Source organism: Arvicanthis niloticus, chromosome 14, assembly GCF_011762505.2.
Source record: "Arvicanthis niloticus isolate mArvNil1 chromosome 14, mArvNil1.pat.X, whole genome shotgun sequence".
NCBI lineage: Eukaryota > Metazoa > Chordata > Mammalia > Rodentia > Muridae > Arvicanthis > Arvicanthis niloticus.
Genome location: NC_047671.1, coordinates 31883237 through 31909108, shown reverse-complemented (window position 1 = coordinate 31909108; position 25872 = coordinate 31883237). Strand labels below are relative to the sequence as shown.

Sequence of the window (25872 nt, the reverse complement as noted above, 5' to 3'; positions counted from 1 at the left end):
CTGTTTATTATTTCATTGTATCTGTCCCTCTGCAGAGGGGCTGTGTCATGATAGGGTCCTGAGAACCTGGTACAGGGCCAGATACTGACAGGCAATCTACCAATATGAACTTCTGAAAGTGACTGTCAAGTAGCAAAATGGCTATACAAGGAGGTCACTTAATGCAGGCTTCACAAAAGCAGAGCCTGCTGGAGCAAGGCAAATAAACGTTGCACAGCTTGGGAATGAAGTCACAAATCAGACTAGTTCTAGCTATAAGTTCCAGTTAAAGTTTCAAGGTCAAAACCAGGAGAACGCATGCACAGAGCTTTCAGTGTCTCAGCGTCGGTATCTACTGCATGGTTCCCAGGAAGGGCCTCTTTATTTTAGGTTCTAGGTCTGGTTGTAGTTTCCCTGGGATAGCCTTGACACAGCAACAGGATTCTCAGCACATCTGCACTACAGACTGTACTTTGGCCCCTCTCAGCACTCTTTGCCTCATAATGTATTAAAATATGTATTGTTGCCAATGATGGGGCTTTAATTGATTAGCAGGATTTGGAAGTAGGAGAGAGAGCAGAAATACCCTAATAACTGTCCCCCTTCATTTACTCTAAGACCAGCCCAGCCCCTGGGTCTCAAGGAAAATCCTGCGCATCTAAAACATAAAGGAGAATGTCCTGCTATACTGGCTACAGAACTGAAGCACCACCTTTTACAAAAAGAAATTCCAATGCAAGGCAATTCACTAAAAAGCGTCAGAAAGACCTTTGTTCATTTAAACATTTTTCCTGTTTCTTGATTTTAATGGTTTTATACCCAGTGATGGCCTTAATTCTTTCAGTAGTTTCAAGAGGTGAGATGGCTTACCACAGTGATAGAGCTTAGGAAATCTGGGTCTAATTCACTGAGCTATGCAGCTATCCTTCCTTGAGAAGACTTCTGGGATGTACAGCCCAATGCCTCTTTATGTGTTGCTTCAAGTTGGCGCATAGTATGTGGAGAGGGGTCTGATATGCATGTTCTGTCTTACAGGAATTAACAAATGGAGATCACGTCTCTAAACTTCCCCTTTCTCCTTACACTGAATTCTTCTTTCTTGTTTCTACCCTTGTGGAGGTCCCTCTTCTGCTGTTGAGTCCAGAATGAGATAGTAAGTGGTGTCTGTGTGCCCCCTCACCCCCCTCTCCTTCTCTTTCAAAGCTTCAGTGAGACTCTACAGGATTTGTGCCTGGGCATAAAAACAGACATCACTTGCTCCTTACATCTGAGGTTTCAAGACGTGTTCCACTTACTGACCTCCACCAACGGCCTGGGTTTGCGCTCCACTGCAAACCTGAAGTGGCAGAGTTCACAGTAGCTGGTGTTTGAGGATGACAGCCAGTGCTCCAGGCAGCTCCGATGGATTGTCCCCAAGGTCCCAGTACATTCACATGGAGAGAGTAAGTCCTCTTGGCTGCTGCCCTCGTGGCAGATCCTGCACATTGGCCGGTCATTGAAGGGGCTGCAAGAGAAGGAGGGGCAGCTGCTGGTCACTGGGTAGCCACCCACTGCTCAGAGGAGGGCCCTTGATCTGCATCATTTGGGCCCTCCTCAGATACAGCTGCTCAGAATACAAACTGCTTTAACTTCTCCTCTCTATGGTTGTATGTGTGCCTGAATATATTCCTGTGGACACCGCTGACTCATGGTGTCTTTTGGTGTGTGATGTGACAAACCACTGAGTCTTAATGACTTGACTTTTTTTTTTTTTTTTTTAATTTGCTGAATACAGATGGATAATGATGTGTTAATCCTACCACTTATTCTCATTATTTGTTGAAATACTTTTAGGTATAAACATTATCTTTTATCTGGTTACCTAGTGATGTGGTTTGAATAGGTTGTTAGAATTAATAATTATTATTATTGCTTGTTTTGAAAAATAAAAATGTGTATCTTCAAAGTGATGAAAGACTTGGTATCACCACGAGTTGATAGGTTTAAATATGTGTATGTATTTTGATAATTTAGAGGGTTTTTTTTGTATGTGTATATTTACATGTCTGTGGGCACATGTATATATGGGCACACAATTCACATGTGTATATGCCAGGGCCCAGAAGTTGATGTTGGGTGTCATCAGAGAAACTGCTTTCCATTTTATATATTAAGGCAGAGCCTTTTTCTTTCTTGAACTCAGATCAAGCAAATAGATAACGAGTCTAGTCAGCCACTGTGCTCTGGAGATTCCCCTCTCCCCTCCTCACAAGTGCTGGGAGTACAGACAACTATCACACCCGCTTGGCTTTGATGCAGGTGAAGCCCAAACTCTGGTCCTCACGCTTGTGTGAAAAGCACTTTACCAAACCATCTACAGGCCCACTTCTTTTTTTTTTTTTTTTTTTTTTTCTCTATATTTTCCAGCCCATATTTTTGTCTTGACACAGAAACATTTCAGGCAAACTACCAATCAAAAAATAAAATTATGAGCTGGAGACATGGTGCCAAAGTTAAGTGCACCTGTTCTTCCAGAAGATGTGGCTCAATTTCCAGACCCACATGGTAGCTCACAATCACCCACAACTCCAGTCCTAGGGGATCTAACATCTTCTTTTGATCTCTGTAGGCACTAGCCACACATGTGGTACACAAACATATATGCAGACAAAACACTCACACACATAAAATAAAATAGATCTACAAAAATCGGTCATCACCATTAAGAACAAATTCTTTTAAGCATGCATTTAGATTTTATTATTTAATTTTACATGTGTGAGTGTTCTGCCTGCATGTACGTCTGTGCACTACATGCATACCCAGTGCCCACCGGAGTCAGAAGAGGGTACTGGATCCATGAAACTGGAGTTATGGATGGTCTGAGCCACCATGAGGTTTCTGGGAACTGAAACTGGGTCCTCTGTGAGAGCAATGAGTGTTTTTAACATTTGAGTCATCACTCCAGCCCCAAGAACAAAGTCTTTTGAAATGACATCAATTGTAGTTTCTAGACAGACTGCATATTTTGAGTCAGATGAAGGTGTATGCAAGGCTCCTATCATTTCTCTTCAATTCTGCAGGAGAGCGTGAGCAGGGGAGCAAACTGGTAACTGACTAAGGCAGAGTGGGGCACAAAGCTGAGGTGTGGCTGGTCCTTTGAGATTGAGGAGAATACGCTCTGGGATGCTGAGGACACTATGTGAAAGCAAGTGGTAAATTTGTCCTACTGAGGTGGCCTCTGTGTAGAGTTCTGCATTCAAGTGTGGAAAAGCCACTTCCTCACATTTTTTTGAAGAGGGGTTGGCCTGGTGAGTGGTTCCCAGCTTTGCAATCCGGCTGGGAACTGGACTTAAACAGCTGCCTGGGCTTAAACCCAAGCTCTGGGGCTTGTCTGATGAACAAGTAACTTCGCTTCCCCATACTTTAGTCTCCTGATCTTTAAAATGGGCTCAGAAGTGGAGCCTTCTGTATAGTGATTGTGAGGATGTGAGAAAAGTTGGTCCAGAGCAGAGACTTATAAGTAGAGGTCTGACAGACAGCCAAACCTACTTAATGCTTGCTACAGTCACTTGCAGGATGACTCAGGCTGAGGAAAATCAAGTAGCATAGCCCTCATCATGTATGCTTAAAGAAAACATCAAATTAAGATAGCCTCATTTTTCAATGAGAGGGGCCAGCTCCCTCTCTGAATGACATTTTAAAAGAATGGTGTCATTCTTTTGTCAACCTAGTCTCCTTTCACACTTTCTGCTTTCTTTCTCTCATGTTCTCCAGAGATGATGTTAACCTAGGTCCCCGCCCCATTACTTTTTAATGCTATCTCCGATCTGAATGGAGCCAACCACAGAAACACAGGCTTCTCTGGGAATGACCCTGAGAGTGAATGAAAGCTGGAGACAGGCAGGATTGTCCTTTTACTTGTCCAGGAGACCCATACATGCTCTGGGGAGAGGAAGGTGAGAAAAAAAGGTGACAGCTGGCTTTTGTCTTTTGGCTTCCTTTGTTCACTTTGAGTCATAGGCAGGAAAGCTACAGCCTTTGGTGTGCAGTGCTGTGTGGTCTAGGAATAGGTGAAAGAGAGGCACACAACGCACATAAACACACACACAGACACACACACACACACACACACACACACACACACACACACACATCAAACAGTCTTCCCTTCTTGATCAAATAAGGTGATTGATTGCTGCCTTCCCGGGTGGCTGGTGTTCACACTGCCATCCATCCTTGGATCACAGAGGGACACTAACATTCACCTCTTCTTTATGTTCTGAGCCCTAACCAATTGCTGGAAATTCTCCAAGAAGTGGAAAATATACACGACATACTTTCCTTTCTTTCTAAGACAGCCACACATATTTTAAAGATTGATTTTTATTATTTTTAATAGTGTGTGTATTTGTGTGTGTGTGTGTGTGTGTGTGTGTGTGTGTGCACATGAGTACACTTGCCTAAGGAGGCCAGAGGTGTCAGACTCCCTGGAACTAGGATTACGGGAGGTTGTGAACTGCTTGGTATGGGTACTAGAAAAATAGAAGTTTTTTTTTTTTCTTTCTGAAAGAAAATTGGAGAATACATGGCACATCCATTATCTTGGCAGCCTATGGCTCCTAATGTGCCATGGGCAACAGCAGCATAAGAGGAGATCCCAGGGACAAGGAGTTGGCCTGAGTAAGTAGTCCCCAGGCTGTTTAGAGCCCTCCCTCTTCTCCACATAGGGAAACCAGTTGAAACAGCAGTACCTCACAGGTTGGAGTGTTCATGAAGGGGCAGGGATGGGATTATAGAGTTTGAAGAAGTGGACAGCAGAACAGACCTCTACATGGCAAAAGGAGACTCACTCAGAGAACAGCCTGGGCAGCATAGCCATTGGGTAGTGCTAAGCAGCATACACACTGGGAATGTTACCTCAAAGGTTTTATCCACAAAACCAGGCATGGTGGTACATGCCTCTAGTCCCAGTATGCAAGAGGTGGATGCAGGGTCAGGCCTTCAAAGCCATTCTCAGCTATATAGTGAGTTTGAGACTAGCCTGGGCTACCCAAGGCCTTATCTCTAGCCCACAAATTGCTTTGGCTCTGTCACCTGAAATCAGGCGGATTCTTCATTTTGTCCTAACAAAGGGCTAGCGTTCTTAGCTGCTGGAGACAAGAAGACAAAACTAGCCACAACAGTGTCAAAATAACAAATATAAAGCAAGCAACCCCACATCTTGTGGCAGCCCTCCCCTGCCTAGCTCTCTATAGTGGCCTTGGGAGGACATGTGACAACATGAATTTTAGCTTTATGCTCCTGCTGCTGTGGAAACAGCAGCAACAGAACTTGGGTAGGTTTTTTTTTTTTTTTTTTTTTTTTTTTACTTTTCCCCAGCACCTCCCCTTCCTGACACAAAGGCCTGAGCACTAATTACGCTCCCATTAGCATTCTCCACCTGACAAACAGCTCTTTGGATCAATTGTAGATTCATTCATTTTAACTGTGGCACTACCTCTGGGTGGCAAGAGTCCGCACTACTGTTGACAGCAGCTGCCCGTCCTTGGCTGAAACTTGCATGACATACTGTGGCTGCCCATTCACTAGGCTGCCACAATCCTCTACCGTCTTCACCACAGGCGCAGCTGAACTGGTGCAGTCTGGCAAGACTTCGGGCAGGTGACTGCAGCGGCTGGTTGTCATGGCAACAGACAGCAATTACTCTGTTAATGGCTTCCACATTCATAGAGGACTTCCATCTAAGAGAGATCAGAAAACAGTTAACTTGGCTGGATGGTTAATGGAAAATGGAGAATTATGAGCCACCAACATCAGCATGTCATTATTTAATATAAATACGACGGTAGCTTAGATGTAGCATTATTATCTTGTTACTATTTAAAACAAGCACACTCACATAAATTTGTACACACTTACTCAGAGACACATAGGCCACAAGAGTTATGAACACCTGCTTATGAACAGGACAGCAAGCATGTGTGTATATATACACACACTCAGGAGCCCTGCTTTCCGGGAGGGGACAGAATGATAGCTCCGAAGCTCAGATCTGAAGAGAAGATAAGCAATTCTCCCGCTCTGCCCCAGAGATGCAATAAGTCTTTGTTGACACTCTCTAAAAGTTACTAGAATCATTATTAAAACTGCTTGCAACTATTTTTTTCTTGTAAGCAATTTCTTCTCTATGCAGTTTTATTCAGAAATACTGAGATTAAAAACAGGGAGGAAAAAAAGGAAGGAAAAGCAAAGATTTTGGCTAACTTGTACATTCTGGGGCATCATTTGCCAAGTGTGGTTATCCAATCACTTTCCAACCTCTGCCATATCTGTGTCCTGTAACAGAACACTCTACCTTGCAAGCCACAGATTAGCTTCTCATTAAGAAGCTCACCCAGCTGAGCCAGTCTCAAACAACTATTCAGGCAAGGATTAGTTTGATGAACTGTTTTGTTTTTCAAATGGACATTAAAATAAATGCATCACCACTGGCTTTTTGTTTGTGTACCAATGAACAGTCAAAGACACGTGTGTATTGTGAGAAAACTTGCAAGATTCATTGCACTCAAAGGTGAGTTGATGGAGCACCACCCACTGTGCTCTCTCCATCATCCTGTTCCCCTTGTGCTCCACATGGCCTGAGCTCAGTAGTCGGGATTGGCTCACAGACAGAGCTCTTGTCCTCCATCAGTAAGGGTCATCATCAGAGCTCAAGTGCAGCTGATGCAAGCCTTGTCTTTCCCCCTCTAACTCCAAACAAGATTCTTGAGATTCCTCCAGGGGTGGTTTCCTTCTGGACATTTATCTCTACTTATTACATTTTATTTGATCCCTACAGGTCTGGAAAAGAGGATTTTTCCCACTTTCAGAATGATGTGTGCATCATATGCACAAGAACACAGCGTTTTCAGATGTACTTGAGTGGACAGGTTTCCTCCTGACAAGGCCAGGTCTGATTATTTGAGCTAAATGGCCACGATCTCTATCCTTGTTACTGAGGTGTGTGGCTGGTTTCCTTTTTCCTTGTTGCCAGAATTTTCTCAGGGTAATTGTGTGTATGTGTTCCTGTCTAGTAGCCCTCTGCGTTCTATAATGGGGAAATGGCTGTGGATGCCAATCCTTGGTCAGGGGGTGACACAGGAACATAGGCAGTGGCTGTCTATCCATGACATTTCACAGACTTAATATTGAAAATTAAAAAAAATAGATGGTATAGAGTATCGTTTTATTTTTCAAAAAAAAAAAAAAAATCAGATTCGTTAAGACCTTGGGAGATAGCTCTGGGAATAAAGTGCTTTGCTGTGGAAGAATGAAGACCAGAGTCCAGGCCCCCAGAACCCACATGAAAGCAGTAGATATGGCTGCTGCCTGTAACCCAGCACTCAGAAGACAGAATCAGGGGATTACTGGAGAAGCTAGCTAGTTAGGATGATGGGAATTGGTGAGCTCCAGGCTCAGAGAGAAAGAGACTGAGGCATCAAATCAACTTTGAGCTTGTGTGACACATCCATGTGCATACCCCCTATACATGCCAATACATGTTAACACACATACACATGCAAAAATAGGTTTCGTTGCTTCGCTTTATGTAACATATATGATATATTCTAGAAAGCACAGGGAATCTCACTTATGATCCCTCCACTCAGAACCACAGAACTCTTTTTGGGCAGAAACCTTTTTGTTTTTTTTTTTTGTTTGTTTGTTTGTTTTTGTTTTTGGCAGACATAGCAGGATAGAGATTGATCGTAGCTGAACCAGAGATTTTTTTTTTTCCTTTTTAAATGGAGTTACAGTAGCTCTCAGGCCAACAAACAAAAGGATGCTAAAAGATGGTCTTCCTCTAAAACTGTGTGTAAGCCCTCCTCTAGCCTACCCTGACAAACCCTCATTGACATGATTTTAAATTCTCATAATGCCTTGCAGCCACAGAGTGCAGCTTCCTGGCACGGCTCTCTTGCTTCACAAAGCAGCCATAGATGAAGAGCCAGGGGTGTGTTGGCAGGAAAAGCAGACACAGTGACCTTCTGCTGCATGGAATCATTATGTCTGGGTGCACTCTGAGAGTCTATTTTTGGCTTTTGCATAACTCCAGCCCAGAGAGTCAAGCGCTTTCTCCCTATGCTTGCTGAACGGAAGGGGGCAGGGAAGGGTGCACAGTGGCTGGTGGGAGCCAGGGCTTTCCCTAGTTAGGTTATCCAATTCAGGCATGGTCATTCACTAATGACAGAAGGAAGCAGTGACCTACATCCACAACAAAATGCCCTTAAAATATTCTAGAAGCAGTTTCTCTTGGACTTATTTTTCATCTACGATTTAGCTTCTGAGTGATATACTTCATTTTGCTTCTCACAAGCAAAGGGATATATTATCAGCCACTTAATTAGTGGGTTCTGAGCATTCATGTTCAACATGAAGGGACATGGGCATCTCTACCCTGCTTCTCCTTCAAGCAAACCATCTGCTCCCTTTACTGTACCACGTCTATAGAGCCATGCATTTCAGAACCTCTAAACCAGTGGTTCTTAACCTTCCTAATTCTGTGACATTTTAGCACAGTTCCTGATGTTGTGGTGACCCCAGTCATAAAATTATTTTTGTTGCTTCTCCATAGCTGTAATTTTGCTACTGTTATAAATCATATTGTAAATATCTACATTTTCCAATGATCTTAGGTGACCAGAGTGAAAGGGTCATTCAATCCCCAAAGAGGTTGCAACCCACAGGTTGAGAACCTCTACTGTAAGCCATCAGTCAGCTTAGGAGTAAACTGAAGGGCTCTTCCAATCTAGCATTCCTGGAAGAACAAACCAGCATGCGTACTCTATACTACTGAATACCTCTGAGATTCAAAGACTGACATGCTGGCAGAGAATCCCACTAGTCCTAAAAAGACTCTTCTTGGAATTCAAACTGGAGTGGGAGGGATCACACAGAGCATGAATGTGCTTGATCACAGTGGAGATGGTTGAGTTGGTTCCAGCCCTAGATGAATGGATCCAATCAGTTACACATGCAGAGGAGGAGGGGAGAGTACACTGTGCCCTGATCTTACGGAGGAGGAAGTTCAGGGGTTGAGATGAGGCATGGGTGGGCAGAAGCAGGCCTGCAGGCTGTATGCACCAATTGGCATGCATATGTTGCACCTGGGGCAGTGACAAATGGCCCAGCACATTTCCCTGTCTTGGTTGGAGCCTCTTGGGAAAACAGCAGGGTATTGGCTTGGATGCTCTAAAGAGCTGAACTGTGGGTTTGTAGCTACACTGGTCTTCCACTGATCTTTTTGCAGAATTTCAAGCACCATTCAACTGCTTTCTCAGTGGGAAAAGAAAGCAGCTTCCAAGCCCATCTAAGAATTTCTACACTGCCAGGAAGAAGTTATGTATGTGCAAACTTGAAATCTCAAGCTTCACTGGTAGGACAGTCCTTTGTTGGCTGGAGTTGAGATCTTGTACAATTTCATTCTCAGGTTGAGAATAAAGGATGATTTGGTACTAGGCAAACTCAGCTGCACACAGTGGGAAGAGTAGGCGTAGGAGAACAGGAGGGAGACAGTGAACACGGATTAGGAGGCTAAATAAATGAAAGCCTGATTAGAGGATTGTTAAAAGAAAAGGTTTGTCTGTTAAAACTGTGACCCTTGCAAAGGACAGAGTACAGGTTTTACAAAAGCAGGAGCTCCAACCAGGCTGTAGCTAATCATTGCCGGGTTTCTGGAACAGTGTGCCACTGGTAAGTGATTTCCATGGGAACGTGGCTGGCATCATGAAGATGCAGACTCTGGGGTTGGGGGGAGAGAGGGAAGGAAAGCATTCAAAAAGCACTTCAGGCTCACGTCTACAGTCCAGTGCCTCAGCAATGGGAGAGCTCCAGGAGGATCACAGAGTAAAACAAACCCCCCAAACAAAACAAAAAAAATCCTACCTTTGTTCTTAGAGGCACACCATTTATTAAGGTATCCAATGTGACACAATGTCACCTATAATGTGTTGGGCTGTATCCATGGCTTTATGGGAAACACATGGTCTGGGCAGCAGGCTGCACAGACAAGAGATGCACCACTCAGTGGATAAATGATGAGAACAAGACAATCTCTCAGACGTCCCAGAGCACTTCTGACTATCTGAACTTTGAGTATTTTTATTTCATGAGTCACCTTACCTGGTGGTTTGTAAGGCCCGAGAGTAATTACTAAGTTCTCCATTGCTATAATACAATACTTGAGGTCGGGTTTCTTGTAAGAAAAATAAACTTATTATTTTCATAGTTTGGAAGCTAAAATTCTAACAGCATGGCACTAATGAGAATAAAGGCCTCACTGAATGCATGAGATCACAGTGAACAGGGTCTCAGTAGAGCTTTTCAAAGGGGAGAGATCACAAACTTCAGATCTTTCAGGGCATTTTTAAACACAAAACAAAACTCCTTGAACTCAGAGTGCAAGTGGACATGGTTCAGAGGGTGAATGTGTTTGCAGAGCCATCCTGATGACCTGAACTCAGAACCCACATAAAACCTTGATGCAGTGGCCTGCATCTATAGTCCCATTGCTCCTTTGGCAAGGTAGGAAACAGGAAGGTGACTTGCCCAGGAGCTCCGAAGCCAGCTAGCCTTGGTGTATGTGTAGTAACACAAATAATGAGACATCTTGAACATGGTGGAAGGAGAAACCAACTTCTCTGAAGTTGTCCTCTGATCTCCATGTGCATGGTGTGTCAAATATGTGCCTAAACACACACACAAATACACACACAGATATACACATACACACTCATACACACGTGCACACACACACACAACATAAACACACATACATACACCTACACACATAAACACACACTCTCCTACACACATGCACATACACATGCACACATATACACACATACATATACACATACATACACATACTCATGCATCCACTAATACAGTTCCCCATGTTGTGCTGACGCCCAGCCATAAATTTATTTCATTGATTCTTCATAATCGTGATTTTTCTACTGTTATGAATCATAATATCTGATGTACAGGATCTCTGATATGTGACCCCTGGGAAAGCATTGTTTGCGCCCCTTTGGGGTTGTGATCCACAGCCTGAGAACCACTGTTCTGATCCATCTCTCCAATTCTAAGGTCCATTTCTTAAATGTTCAACTACTCCACCATCATTGTGACTCTGAAGACCAAGTTCCTAACACATGACCTTTTGGGTACAAACTATATTCTGGTAACAGCACAAGAGAAGAACATGATTTTAGAGTTGGGATCTTAGATGCTAGAAAGCTGACTGAGTGGTTAAGAGCACTGGCTGTTCTTTCAGAGGACCCACATTCATTTCCAAGCATCCACACGGCAGCTTACAACCATCTATAACTCTCATTCCAGGGGATCTGATACCCTCTCCTGGCCTCCTTGGGAACCAGGCACCCATGTGGTGCATAAATATATGCAGGAAAACCATCAATATACACAAAATATAAAAATATCTAAATAAAAAGTTAAAATAAATTAATAAAGTTGGGACATTTTTGTGTACGCAATTCATGTTTTGAACTGTGTTCATCTTAATTCCTATTCTTTTCTAGCCTGGACTAGATCTGATTTCTGTCTTTTAAAATTACTTTCCCCCATGGCATTCAACCGAGTTTGCACTGTATTTTCGCACTCTTCTTGAACTCTGACATTGTGTCACTCCATGTGTTGGACAGGGAACCTTGTCCATGTTCTCTGACTTCATGTGGTGATGAAGATGTTTAATAATATCTGATCAACAATGCTGTGACATCGGAGATGCCTAGGTCTACGTGTTACAGCAGCCACTTAACTTTTACTTCAATTTATCTAGCATTTGAGAACATATTTGAAAACAAAGCACAAGCCACTCCAGGGTTCTTTTCCAGGCCCAATTGTACCAGAACTGAATTTTTAGTACAAAGTCAACTTTAGTCTCTTAGGTACAGGTTGAGAGGCAGAAATTTGTTAGACTAACATCTCTGAGTTTCTAATGTATTCACAAGGTTTAAATGTGGAAGCCAAGTCTAGGAGTGTGAGTGCTGGCTAGGATTAAGTTGCACATGTGAACTTCCCTGGTGATCTGCAGCAAAGGGAGGGCTTCAGTCAACCTTGATGCTTAACCCTAGAGGTTTTAAGAACTGGTAACCAAAGATAGCAATGATCCTTGAAAGCAAGGAGTAGCTAGTAGTCAACAAGCATCAAGTCAAGTGAAATGAATGCACCTCAAAGATTTGCTCTGTGATCTTGTAGTCACAGTTAGCAGTAATATACTGAATACTTAAGACGTTTATCAGGAGAGTAGAGCTCATGTAATGTTGTTACCACAATGAACTATAAAGGTACAAGAGGCAGGAGTTAAGGTGCCAACTTGTTCTGGAAGGGTTGTAGGTCACCTCCATAACCAGAGCTAGTCAACAGAGCAGATCCAAGAAAAAAGTCACTTATTAATTCTTCTATCTAAATACACCTTTGAAAAAAATTTTTTGAGGATGTATTAGTTAGTCCTAGGAAGTTTCTAGTAGTATAGGGTGCAGCTATCCCAAATCATACTTGACATTTCCCAAGAAGTATGGGGACCCAAATAATCTGGAGCCCTACACCTCTTCCAGGCTACAGAGACCAGCAACTTCTCATTGCCATCTATGTCTTTGATAATTCAGGGGACTCCAATGCCCTGAGTTTTGTGGGAAAGACATCACAGAACTATGTCATGGTTGAATATCCTATTGCTTGCAGAGTTCCCTGTCATTAACACTGGTCTAGAACTCAGAAGCCTAATTTTCAACTTCCCTGCATGATCTGCATCATAAAGGAGCTGTACAATATCCTTTTGCTTTCTTCAAGAACTACCTGCTCAAGGAGTATGGCCTCTTCCAATGGGTGGGCAAGGCAGGGCAGTCGGTGGTTGAAATGAGAAAAGTGGCAAATACTGGTCTGTCTGTGAACTTCCATTCTAAGCTACTGCTTGGCAGACAGGATTCTCAGAGCAGTCCCTGAGAACAGAAATGCTCTTTGATGGAACATTTCCTTGGCTTCTCAGGCATGTTAAAAGCAGACAGTGCATTGCATGGCTGATGAGCAGAGTATCTTGAATGTTCAGAGCAAATAAGGGGAGGTAGGAAATCAACAGCGACCTTCCTTTCCAATGAAAATGGAGCAAATGACTAATTCCAGAACTATTAACGTGTAAAAGCCACATATTTCTTCTGAGAACAGGACACAATGGCTCTCCAAGGAGATTTCTGAGACACAATTACCAGCAACATTGAAGTTTTCAAAAACACGCCAAGGAGGCCATTCACTACGCATGCGGAGCAACAAAGTAGCTGCTTCATTACTTAAATGGCCATGGCAAGGCTGTGCTTACAGACTTAGGCTTCCAAATTATACACTTCTTCTGGATGCTTCACTGACCTCATTAATGTAGAACACAGGGTATGTTATTCCGTGTTTTAATAAACATGTCCATCAGGCACTTGATGAGTCTGTAGAGGGAAGCACTGGATTACGAAATAAGTGAAAACACTAAACTAAACTAAACTAAACTAAACTAATCTCCCACCCTTTTCTGTTGTCTCATTATTACTGTTCTGTGCTCACTGTCACACATACAGAACACAGTAAACAAGTGAATTGCCTGTTTCTAAGCATGATGAAGGTTTTGACTATGGGATGATGACATTTTCTTGAGGAATGTAAATATCAATGATGAGTTACAGAGAGGGAAAAGCTACAGCCCAGCAAAAGGGAAGCCAGCCACACTATGAGTTCTGATAACAACATGTTCCTAGCACACTACGTTAAAGTTATATTCAGAGTTATTTATCATTTCTCATTCATGTAATTAATTCTGATTTGTAGCCACAAGAAGTATCAGAAGTATCAAACAAGCCTTATTTTTCTCATTAAAAATGACTATATTTTCTCTTGACTCAGGTAAAACCCTTCTCATTCTGCTGAAGGCAAATAAAGTACCAATTATCATATTTATACATATTTTCCCCCTGAAGAAGTGCTCATGAAATTAATTCAGATTTTGGAGGCTATCCATTTTTTCCATTTAATTTTAATTAGAGAGATGAAAATGGCAATTAAAAAAAATCCCATAACAACTTTGTGTGTTCAAAGATACATCAGCAGCTGAATTACACTTGTAAATAACAACTGGCTCGTGCACACAGAGCCCCTGCTGGGCTGAGGAAGAGGTGGGACTCCATAGAGGAGTTTTGAGGGCAGGCCAAGAAGTTTAAAAACACCATGTTAGAAAATAGTGTGTGTGTGTGTGTGGGGGGGGGCAGGCAAAACAGAGAGAGAGATGTTTATATGATGCCTCTTGGAAAGGAAATACATAAGTATAGTATAGTCTTCAAATGACTCTCAGAGCACCCTGTACCAACCAAACACAGTCCCTGTCCAGCATTTGTGAGGATATGGAGGCAGAGAAAAGTATGTTGGCAAGAAAAGAAACTCCCTAGTTACAAGGAAGCTAAACACATTTTAAACTAGAAGTTCCTAATTTGTTGTTAGATTCGTATCTATGCTCTATCAGCATGCAAATGAATGCCTGGCATTGAGGAAGTTGATCTGGGATTGGTCTCTCATCTTTACTTGCCTTTCTATCCTCAAGCAACCCAGCATCAGCTGTGCAGATGTGCCAGCTCTTTACTTGAGCCTCCTGTGTTCCCAGATGGGGCTGACTACTTTAAGCCAGGGTTGCTCGTGGGCTTTCCGTAAAACACCAAGTTTTTCATATGTGGTCAATAGACAGGAATCAGACTAAGTCACCAACTGCTTCTGTATTTAGTTGCGTGTGTGTATGTATTTACCACTAGTATCTGCTTCGACAGCTTTTATAAAGATGAATAAAAATCACAGAAATGCCTCAGGGAATTGCTTTTCTTGGCCATAGACCCTGCTTTCTGCATCTCCTTTTCTTAGTCCAAAATTCACCTGTACTCTTTTGAGAGTCTTGCTATGTTTCTTAACCTGGTCTCAAACTCATGATCCTCCTGCCTTATTCTATCCAGTGTTAGGATGGTGGGCATGTGCCATCACATCAGTTGGACTCCTCACGGACTATTTTCTGTTGGTTCCTTAAAATGGCTCCAGTAGGTTTTTGTTGCTGGTGTGGTTTCTAAGATAAGATTTAAAAAGAAAGAAAGAAAGAAGGACGAGAGGAAAGCACATAAGGAAGTATCATACAGCAAAGGAGGCAGCGACCTGAGATCCCTTTATTACTTAGCCACTTCAGTTTGTATCCTGGATTCTTGTGAACCATGAAATTGGCCAATAGAGCCTCTTCCTTGATTCTGGAACTTATTTCATGCCTACCTCAATGCAAAGCATTTACAAATCTTTTCACAGAACCTCAGCACTCTTCTTTTTCAGTGAGCTCGTTAGCTTCTCCACTCTGTACTTGCACCTTTGCTGGGACCTGCCTAGTTTTCCCAGCTTGCCATGCCTTGACTTCTGAACTTGGAACAGTTCCCTGTTCCACAGCCTCTGAGGTGCTGGCTCAATCTGGCCTTTTTCCTGGTGAGGGTGGGATTGCATTCTCCCTGGTCCTCCTGGAAAGTCACCCATTGAAGCCTGGTAGAAGTGCTCCAGCGCACTGTCACCTTACAAAGAGGGCTGACACCTACGAGAAGACCCCCTAAAGTCCTTCAGTTCCACAGAGGAAAGGTCTTGAGTCAGATCTCAGGTCTGGCTCTTTCTCTGTATAGTCAGCACTATCAAAATGAATGACTAAGGCTTCTTAGCTCAAGTCAGCCTGTTTGACAGAAAGAGAAGTAACTTTATATTGATATTGAACTGCATAGTTACCCCAAACAAAACAACTTAATAATGCACAGAGGTCCACATTTTAAAATTTGCATCCTGTTTTCCTTCAAAACAGACAGAAAAATCACATTATTGATGGCAACAGTGTGAGCATATTTTCTACATTCATAACACTATTCATTTCCCTTTTTCTAAGTGCTTAATAAATACTGCAGGTCTTTACTGCCTTCTAGGGAGAAAATAACAGCCATGCCCCCACAGAGCTCATTCATTTGCTTTATGGGCTAAAAAAAAAAAAATCTCTGGTGTGTCACAAATTAACACAATGTTCCTGAGGACAGTGTTTTATTCTTGAATCTCCAGTTTCACTAATAAATGTGAAAAACACATGTAGTTAGATAAGTCCCCAGAGACCAACCACTGCAGATGCTGAAGAATGCAAGTTATTCCAGCTAAGATCAGCACTAACACCGGAGACAGGTTCCCAAACTCTGCTCCAATTGCCTGATGTAAAACAAGGAAGTGCTTTGTAGTGATGATTTCAAAAATGAAGTTTATTTACATTTATTTTTTTTAAACAGAGGTAATTAAAAACAATAAGGACACAACATCTCCTAATCATTAGATAATAACCTTTATCAAAGTCATAGGTTCTAATTTGTCTATAAGCAATGTGACCCCTATTGTGTCTCTTAGAAATCTTTCAAGTTTTTTTCTTAATGTCTTTATCATGAAAAACACCAAACAAATAGGATATTACATTGAATCCACACATACCACATCATTTCAAGGTAAAAAATAATCAGGACTGCGGCACCCCCATTTGGTTGTTCCTCTCCCCTACTTCCCCCTTCTCTCTTCCTCCCTACTTCCTTCCCTCACCTCCTTAAGATTTCATAACATAGCCTAGAAGTCATGTCATCTCATTTTCAAAAATATGAGCATTTCTTATTTCAGCCCAAAGTAATTATACCTTATACCCTTTATAATAAATTTGTTATCATGCGTTGGGCAGTGGTGGTGCACGCCTTTAATCCCAGTACTTGGGAGGCAGAGGCAAGCAGATGTCTGAGTTTGGCACCAGCCTGGTCTACAGAGTGAGTTCCAAGACAGGGTTACATAGAGAAACTCTATTAAAATACAAAACCAACCAACCAAAGAAGACCCAATAAATAAATGAATATATTTGCTATTATGTAACATATTCTATTCATTATTAAATAATATGTACTGTGTAATATTATCTATATCACACTCACATTTCTCTATCTGCTTTGGGGAAAAAAATCTCGTTATGACAGGCTTTTAAAAATTATTCAAACAGGTTGTACAGAACACATTTGCATTTGTATATTGGGTCCTTCTTCCTTATGCATAGCCTTACTTTCTCTTCATGCCTTCTTCCCTCATCTTTACTTTTAAAATAACATTTATTTATTTATGTGTCTGTGTTTACTTGCCACGGCAAGACTGTGGAAGTCGGAGGACAACTTGGAAAAAACCATTCTCTCCTTTCATTCTGTGGGTTCTGAGGACTGAACTCATACTGTGAAGCCTGGCAGCAAGCATCTTCCCTTCTTGAGCCTTCTCACTGGCCCCCTCTTCCCTTTCCTGAAAGTTTATACATGTCAAATTTAAAGCCCTATCTCAATTAACACCTTTTTTTATTTCTGAGTTGTCATGTAGTGTCTTTAACTTGTTCCAGCCCCTTTATTTTCTGGAACCATGGCTCAGCTTAGTTTCAAGTTCAACTCTCAGTTGATAAGAGCTCAAGGACAGTATTGTATAGTTTGTGGTGCATCACACCAGGAAGTCAACTTTTAGTGGGTTGCAGAAAGTTCCCAGGTTTGACATTTTTAAAGATGTAATGATCGCATCCATGAGTGACATGTACCCGAATTATCTCACTTGTGGATGAGAGAAATACTTCTTTTTCCATCTGTCCTTCCCCTTTCCAATCAGGACTTGGAATTCTTTGGCTACAAAGAACTTTTCTTCATCAACCAGTGCAGAATAATCATCCTGAATTTCAATTTATACATAAAAGGAAAGATTCTTGCTCAATTCTCTCTTCTGTCAATCTTCAGAATGAGGGCTGGTATCTTCCTATAGGAATTGGTGACATCCCATAATAACTGGAGCATTTTGTTTTGTTTATATTAATGTTAAAGGGCTCATTTGTCTCCAGTGAACTAAAGAATTGGATCATTATATAATAACAAGCTCTTCTTTTTGAATGTAGAAAACTAGAGGCTGGGGAGTTGGCTGAGCAAGTCTGATAATCTTGAACCCGTGTAAATGCCAGTGTGTCTGAATTCCCAGCACTCCTACTGCAAGAAGAAGGTAGACACAGGAGAGTCCCCCAGAAACTCTCAGGCCAACTACGGTAGAGCATATAACACAGCTGAAACAAGACTGCCTCAAACAGGGAGGCAGACAAGAACTAACACCCAAGTTGCCTTCTGACCAACATCTGACTACCAAGGCATGTGCCTGCCTTCATATACACACACACATATGAGCAAACAAACCAGTATTTAAATGAGGCCAAACAGACTTGTGGCTTCAGGGATGTAAAATAAATTAGGCCTGGTCTTACCATATCATAGCACTCTAGGTTGGAGGGCTAGGCATGGTTTCCTTTACCTGCTGTGGTATCCAAGACTATTTTCTTGTGGTTGGTGCTGTCAGCTCTCAAGCCCGTGTGTACAGAGGCCACCTGAATTTACTTATTCCTCAGGGATAGTGAGAAAAGAAAAGGGCTTTTCCTTTGCTTGCTGTGCTACATCTCATTGGTGTCGCTTGTCCCCTGAAGGCCTCCAATCTCTTATTATTTATTAGACACACCCAGAGGCACTGCAAGCCCATGGATAGCACTAGCACAGGGCCTAGTGGAGGGCATTTTGCTTAAGTGTTTAGACTTTGTGATCCTGCCCAGTGAACCTAACAAGTGGTTATATCCTGGTCAGTGCCATGCTGGTTAATACATTCACATGCTGGGCAAGCTTTCACCAGGGGGAAATCTGCATATGTTTGAGAAATGCTTCTCCTTTCTTCTAGTAAGAATGAAAAGGCTTAGACATTTTTGTGGGTATCCCCAGAGAGGCACCCATAAGCCTTTTAAAACAATGGTTGACAAATGTCTCTAAGGCAGGACTCCAGGGTCTTTCTTTTTTGTTCTCTCAGAGTAGGTACATTCTTTTTTCTTGTTATCTCCTTGTTGTGCTGACAGGCATCTGTCACCTAGACAGTAAGACAGAGTGATAGTGGGAAGATACTATGTTGGCTCTGTCCTCATAGTTCAAGAAGCTCTCATAAAAACGTGTATTTTGGGAAACCTAGATGCTCAAGTGCCCATCTGCATTCCAGTTCATTTACTGAGTGTAGACTAGGAACGCAGTGACAGGAGGAATAAGAGAGGTAGAATCCGGAAATTTCCACACTATGCTGTAGACACTATTGTGAGCACTGCTGCTCTGAAGAGGGGGATACACTAGTGGATATTTTCCAAGAGGTGAGGTAGGATGGAGGAGTGTTTTTTCAGCTTCACCAGGACTTAAAGCTATTGAACCAAGAGGCAGGACACATCTTGCCTCTGTAAGCACAAGCCTTGCACATGCTATGAAAAGGCTGATACGTTCAGGAGTAAAAGAGAAGTGTTAACCTCAAGTAACCTAACAAAAGCAGTCCCCTGCTGCTGAGACGCTGCTTAGTGAATGGCTGTGATTGGAGAGTGATGCTGTATATGCCAGTGTTTGGATCTCCATGTCCTGACTATACTAATGTAAACCAAAGCACATAATACAGATGGACTTTCTATAAAACTATGCTTATGCTAATGTTAACCACAGATCTTAGGGACTATCTGAATACTACTGGAAAATTCAAGTATGGGCACATAGGAAGAAAATAGGTTTCAGTGGGTAAGTGGTTGGGATAGTCAACTTGACTAACGTGGAAATTATAAAGCATCGGCTGGACCAGCAGGAAGGGTTACCTACCTAGCCCCCTTTCTTTCATATTTGGACAGGGTAGCTCAGGATGGCTTTGAATTCATAATCCCTCTTCCTCAGCTTCCAAAGTGTTGGAACTACAGACATGAGCCACCACACCCAGGTACAATTTCCCTTTTTGAAACAGCAGGAAAAGATTTCTTGGTACAACGATTTGATATGGGAGTCTTCAAATTAGACACTTGGGATTTGAATCCCTTTGCTCTTCCATTTATCAGTTATTTCTCTGCAAGCTGGGACCAAAATGGTGGCCATCATGTCTATTTGAAGATGAAGTGAAATAATGTATATGAAGTACCTAGCACAAAGGTTGGCACAACAGCAAACACTGCTGGCTGTGCCTGATGTATAGGCCACCTAACCTCAAACGGATCCAGGGGATTCACTAGTCTTCACTATTTCTGTTTAAGCCAACACACATGTCCTTTCTAATACTGACATTCATTAATATGGGATTCAAAACAGTACAAAGTAGATAAACAGAAAAAATGTGACTGGGAATGAGGCAAATGGGACTTTTGCCCTCAGGTAGTAGGGCTCAATTATTTAACTCCTTCATATAGCTAAGAAAAAGGAGAATGTCATCAACATGACTTTGCAACTGTCTGTGGCAGAGAGTATTTAAAGGGCCTTGCCTGAGGAGGTACAGATTGAGAAACCCTGCCACTAGATCTTGGGCTGGGAAAGACTAACCAGAACATGCCAGGAAACATCTGGGTAAGACAGATGCACACATCAAGGTGCACAGGAAATTTAAGGACATGAGATGCTACTGGAGTGTGAAACGTGCACAGAGTATTTCCCCACAACAGAGCACAGGAAACTCTCTCCCTTTGGCTATGCCTCAGGGAGTAAATTTGAGGTGGCAGATGGGCCACGACAGTGCTTGGTACTTTCTCTTTGTCCCCACTAAGCTTGGAAAACACCTGGGTACCATTTTGACTTCAGAATGAGGTAGCCTCTCTGAAGTACTCAGTGCAGATACAAAGGAGTGTGTGGTCTTATTCTTTCCAGGAGAGGATGTGTCTGCACTTTTCTGACAACAACAACAACAACAACAAAAGCCAAACTGAATTCATACCTGTATTTCCATCTATTGACACCAGCATTTCTGTAAGCCAGGGACTCTTCACTTCGTTTACACAGTGCTTGTGCAGGCCTACGTACATGTTTAGTAGGTACTGGGGAGGGATATACAGCCCTAAGAAACAAAATAGGGGCCTTTGCAACTCTTGGATCTGGGTCATAAGAATATGTACTCTCCAAGGAGACTAGACTATACTTTATCAAGACTTTTATTAAGTTCTACTTTCAAGATGACATAAAATATATGCCCTAAGGTAACCCATGGCAGTGCATATGCATGCAAACAATCCTGGCTGATTCTTCCAGCTCTGTATGTTCATAAACTGGACTCATTTCTTAAATTCACAAACGATGATCACTGTGGCAAAGCCAGGAACAGAATTTTCTGCTGTAAACACGGCAGACCCTCAGCATCTCTTTACAGCCTTTAAGTGGTTCTGATGTACAGGAAACTAAAAGCTGGGAGAATTAAAAATTACACAAATAATGAAAATGAGTTCTGAGGTGAATTAACCATCACTGTGGAGGCTTTGGAATATTTTCATTAAAAAGAGTAAAAAGGCCATCTAAAGATGCCTGTGTATCTACAAATGACGGTGAAGTCATTTTCTTTATTTCTTTCTAACTCCCATAAGCCTCTTTTATTAGTTGCAAGGAAAAAAAAAAAGCTTCAATCTGCTTCAGTAAACTGCGTTATTTTTTAAACTACAGAAGTATCTGTGGTTTCTTTACATGAGCAATCTTTGTTACTGGCAAGGCAGTGATTGGAAGATGGCACTAAACAGCAAATTTCATGGGGCTTCTCTGCACCTGATAGCCTGTTCCATCTCCTTTATATATATTCGGACCTATTGCTTTTGATAAGTTCTCGACTTACAATGGGCGCTTAAAGGTATTTGTTGACTTACTGAATAACAGACAGATTCACTATCTTAATAATACATTTAGTTAAACACAGACTTCCTACTTAGCTCTGATGACTAGGAAGCATTCTTGTATCCCTTCTGTTAATTGACAGTTGTCTTTTTATTTCTCTATTGAACTTTGAATGACTTTTGTATTCACTTTCACATTGGAAGTCAGTTATTCTTATCTGTTCATTGAAGAAAATGAGTAGGCAGGCCATGAATTTAAATTCAACATAGTAATGGGTGGCATATCTAAAATAAAGTATTTTAAATTTTATCCCCACTCACATAGTCTTCTTAGGTTGGCATGAAAAGTATTGTTTGAACAAATGGAATGAGTGCAGAGTTTGTGGCTGATGCCTGTAATACCAGCACTTTGGAGCCTGAGGCAGGGATACTGAGTTTGAAGGCAACCCGAGCTATGCAGTGAAATTCTGTCTCAAAAACACAACCAGCCAAGCAAGCAAGCAAGCAAGCAAGCAAGCAAGCAAGCAAGCAAGCAAGCAAAGAATAACAAAACATGTAGATAAAGAGGCAGAACACTTAAGAAGGAAGGGAATCTCCTTCCCACTAACTCACAATACTTCTATAGTACAGAAAAGGGGATTGCCATGTGTTAAATAAGACCATCTTACCCTACACAAGGCCTAGGTCCTTGGTTTGCTGTGTGAGATGCAGTGTGAACATAGTATATTGGAAACTTATGACTACATTTTCTCACTGGGGACAGAATGGCTGGGGAGAGAGTTGGAACAGTACCACAATTCCCATACTTAGAAATACTATTTGTGTTTGTTTGTTTGTTTGTTTTTGAGACACATTTGTGTGTGCGTGTGTGTGTGTGTGTGTATCCCTGGCTGTCCATAATGGCTGCGAGTGGAGGGAGGTTTGTTTCTGAATGATGGGCTGTGGACATGGCAAAATCACAAGAGACAGCAACTGTTATAAAGAAAACAAAAAGTTACTATTTCAAATAATCACCTATAACTGTAAGCAGAAAAGACAGGCAGACACAGGTGGCCCAATGTTATGATGTATAATTTTACATGTCATCTGGATAGGGCTACAAGTGCCTAAATATTTTATTAAACATTATACTGGATAGTTTATTTATGGATAAGTTTAACGCTTAAGTTGACAGACAGCTCAGAGCCCTTAATGTGGGAACTTAGAGGCTAGAGTAAAACAAAACCATTGGAGCTCCCTTAAGGAAGAGGAAACTCTTTTCTCCTCCTGCCTTCTAAAGGAACAGAAGCCTTTACCTGCCCTTGAGCACAAACTCAAACACTGACTCTTCTGGGCTCTTCAGTCTGCTAGATTTCACTAAAATGACACCACTGGCTTCTTGGGAGTACCAAAAGTTCTTCTGAGAATGATGTCAGCTCCTGACCCACAGAGAAATACTTCATATGTAGGCACCAATACTTTTGAGATGGCCCTGCCTTTTTTTTTTTTTTTTTTTGGAATCTACTTTTAGGACAAAATATTTGAGTGTTTTTATTAAGAAATTTACTCTAAAAACATATTCAGAAATGCAAACAGAGTTATACATAATCAGTAGGGCCTCTTTATACTTTGCAATATCCTTTTATTGTAGAATAATGTGACATAACAGTCGGGTAAAGGTTATACAGAGCACCTCCATATCATGGATTATAAATGGGACCACTGGCATTCCTTTACGTAAGTGGTTAATAGTACTAGGGAAGAAAATATAAGACTATGTAAGAAAAAGTAGGAGATGTAGGATTTACACTTAGACTTTCAAGTCTAATTATTAATTAATTAGTCTAATTTATTAAGGATAGAAAGTAGTTTATCAGTGTGTGAACACTGATTCTCTCCAAGCAGTAAGTGCTTTCTAGTGCTTTTGTTGTTTATGTTTCTTACCTTTTTAAAACAAAAAAATATTTTTACTATATTTTAAAATACGGGTGAACAAATAACCCCTCTTTTTACAGGCCTTACCGGGGAAGAACATCAAACCACTTCCTGAGAAAACAAACAATAAATAAAGAAACCAAACCAGAGCAAAGCCAACCCAAACTCAAAAAGGATACAGCTTCATCACAAGCAACCCACATACCAGCCAAGGGACTTCCTTTATTCCAGAGGTTTGAAAGGACACTATAAATCTCTGGGGAAGAAATCCAGTAAGCTCTCTCTGTGGCTGCCTACTCCAGGAAACAGCTGAGCTAGTTGGGGAGATGGTGGGTTGGGTACCACACAGGCCCCTGGGCTTTTGCCGCTGACTGGCTTTGGGACCACCAGCATGTCATTGATTGTCCCCCAGCTGCAGGTCTTTTATCAAGGACACATGAAAACTAAATCAGCCTCTGAGCTATAGCAGACATTGTCAGAAAAAAATGAAGTGGTGAACCCACAAATGCCCTCAAGTACGAGGCGCTGCTGCAGTGTTAACAAGTGGTTATCAGTGGTCAGCACCAGGCTCATGTTTATGTCCTCCTGTGGTCTCCTGCTCCTTGGTGTCAGCCCCAGATGCTGGTAGTGGAAGGACAATATGATCCAGACAGGATACTCTCCTTTTCCTCCCAGCACAAATACAATATGCCTAAATTAGCATTTAGTTGACTTTTTTTTCCTTTTTGACTAGAAATATGCCAAATTAAATTAAAAATCCATATACTTAACAGGAGTCATATTCTTGTGAGGGAAGACGAATCTATAAACAGCAGCTTGCTGCATTAGTCTGCCGAGCTTTTATAAGGCAGCATTTATCATTCCTCTGTGGAATTCATACATCCAAATTGCCTGGCCAGCAGATGTATATTTAAATACGTGGCCTCATGTGAATTGTGGGCCTCTGTTTTGTAACGAGGAAACTAAAAGCAAAGGGATTTTATAATTTTCTCAGCACCCAAAGTTAGCAGAAGAGCCTGATTAATTCTATTTCTGACCTAAATTTCAATGACCAGCTACCATTCTTCTTCTTCTTAGGTATGGATTAAATAACAGCAGCCTTAGTATGCTTGTTTGGGTATGGGTAAAGGTGGGATGGGGCAAGAGGACCCCCCCAACCCCCTCCAGTAAGTGAGCACCATAGGTGATATCTTTAGGAATGACAAATATATTCCACAAAAACTCTCCCACGTTTCTTGATCATACCGAGTAGGGTTGCAGACTCAAGAAAAGCACAAGAACATTTGAAAAGACTTGAATTTTGAAACAGGAAGAATCTTGGTATTTAACCCCTGGGCAAGGCAGTGTGAAAGGCTGTGGGATGTCCTAGCTAAAATCTATAATGTGTCCTGTTGGTGCCTATCACCAACATGCTGGGCACCTCTGCTTCCCCAGCATTTTGGAGGAGTGTAGAACATAATCCCGTTGTGCTGACCTGGTTCTCCAGAAAGTTATTTATTTAAGCTAGCAGATCACAAGCAGAGATGAAAAACAAAACCACCCCACAAACATGAGAGACTTTCAAAGCAGACCCTGGGCCCTCTCCTAGAGTCCTCAAGGTTTCACACTGTGGATGTAGCATCTTATATTTGTGAATCAGTGTCTGTTTTTAAGGCATCAAAACTCATTCATGTTCCGTCTTCCTCAATGATTTCATTTCCCCCACAGCACTTTAGAACTGTAGGCAAGAAAGTTCTAGGAGCTGTCCTACTGAATTACAGAAATTAGAATCTGGTTTGAGGGAAATCGTTTCACATGTGCATTACAATGAAGAAAATGTAATATTTCCCCAGTTTCTCAGGGGCCCAAACAAATAATCCCCCTCAATTCTTATGCATAGCAAAGAAACCCAAGTGATCTCCTCTAGCTATTGAAATCATGTGTTTTGGTAACAGGAGAAAGTTGAAGGCTATCTCTCACTGGGTAAAAGTGTACCAGAAATATGCCAGATGGCTGTTTTCTTCACCTTACAAGGGCTGCTAAGGTTTCTTTTTCCTGATACTGTGTAATAATTGCATACTTACAAACTCCCATTACTATGGATTCACCAACAAATGTAACCTAAGCTATGGTTGATTTTAACAGGTACCGCTCAACTTAAATACTATAATTATTGCTTGTGTGTTGACATTGCTATCTATTCCAGTATGTCTTCTGTATGGGAAAAGGCTACCATCAGGATGTTACCTACA

At 41.7% G+C, this 25872-nt stretch overlaps 1 protein-coding gene across 7 annotated transcripts in view; it reads right to left on the bottom strand.

The window, feature by feature from the left end:
• Marchf3 (membrane associated ring-CH-type finger 3) overlaps nucleotides 1-25872 on the bottom strand; it is a 172621-nt gene that overhangs the window by 62268 nt on the left and 84481 nt on the right. For all 7 annotated transcript variants that reach the window (XM_076912630.1, XM_076912631.1, XM_076912634.1 and 4 more), the window contains exons 2-3: nucleotides 5459-5702; nucleotides 1279-1483 (exon numbers count right to left, since the gene is read on the bottom strand). In XM_076912630.1, coding sequence (XP_076768745.1) covers nucleotides 1279-1483; nucleotides 5459-5646 — 393 coding nt within the window. In that variant the 5' untranslated portion in view covers nucleotides 5647-5702. The remainder of the gene's footprint in view (nucleotides 1-1278; nucleotides 1484-5458; nucleotides 5703-25872) is intronic.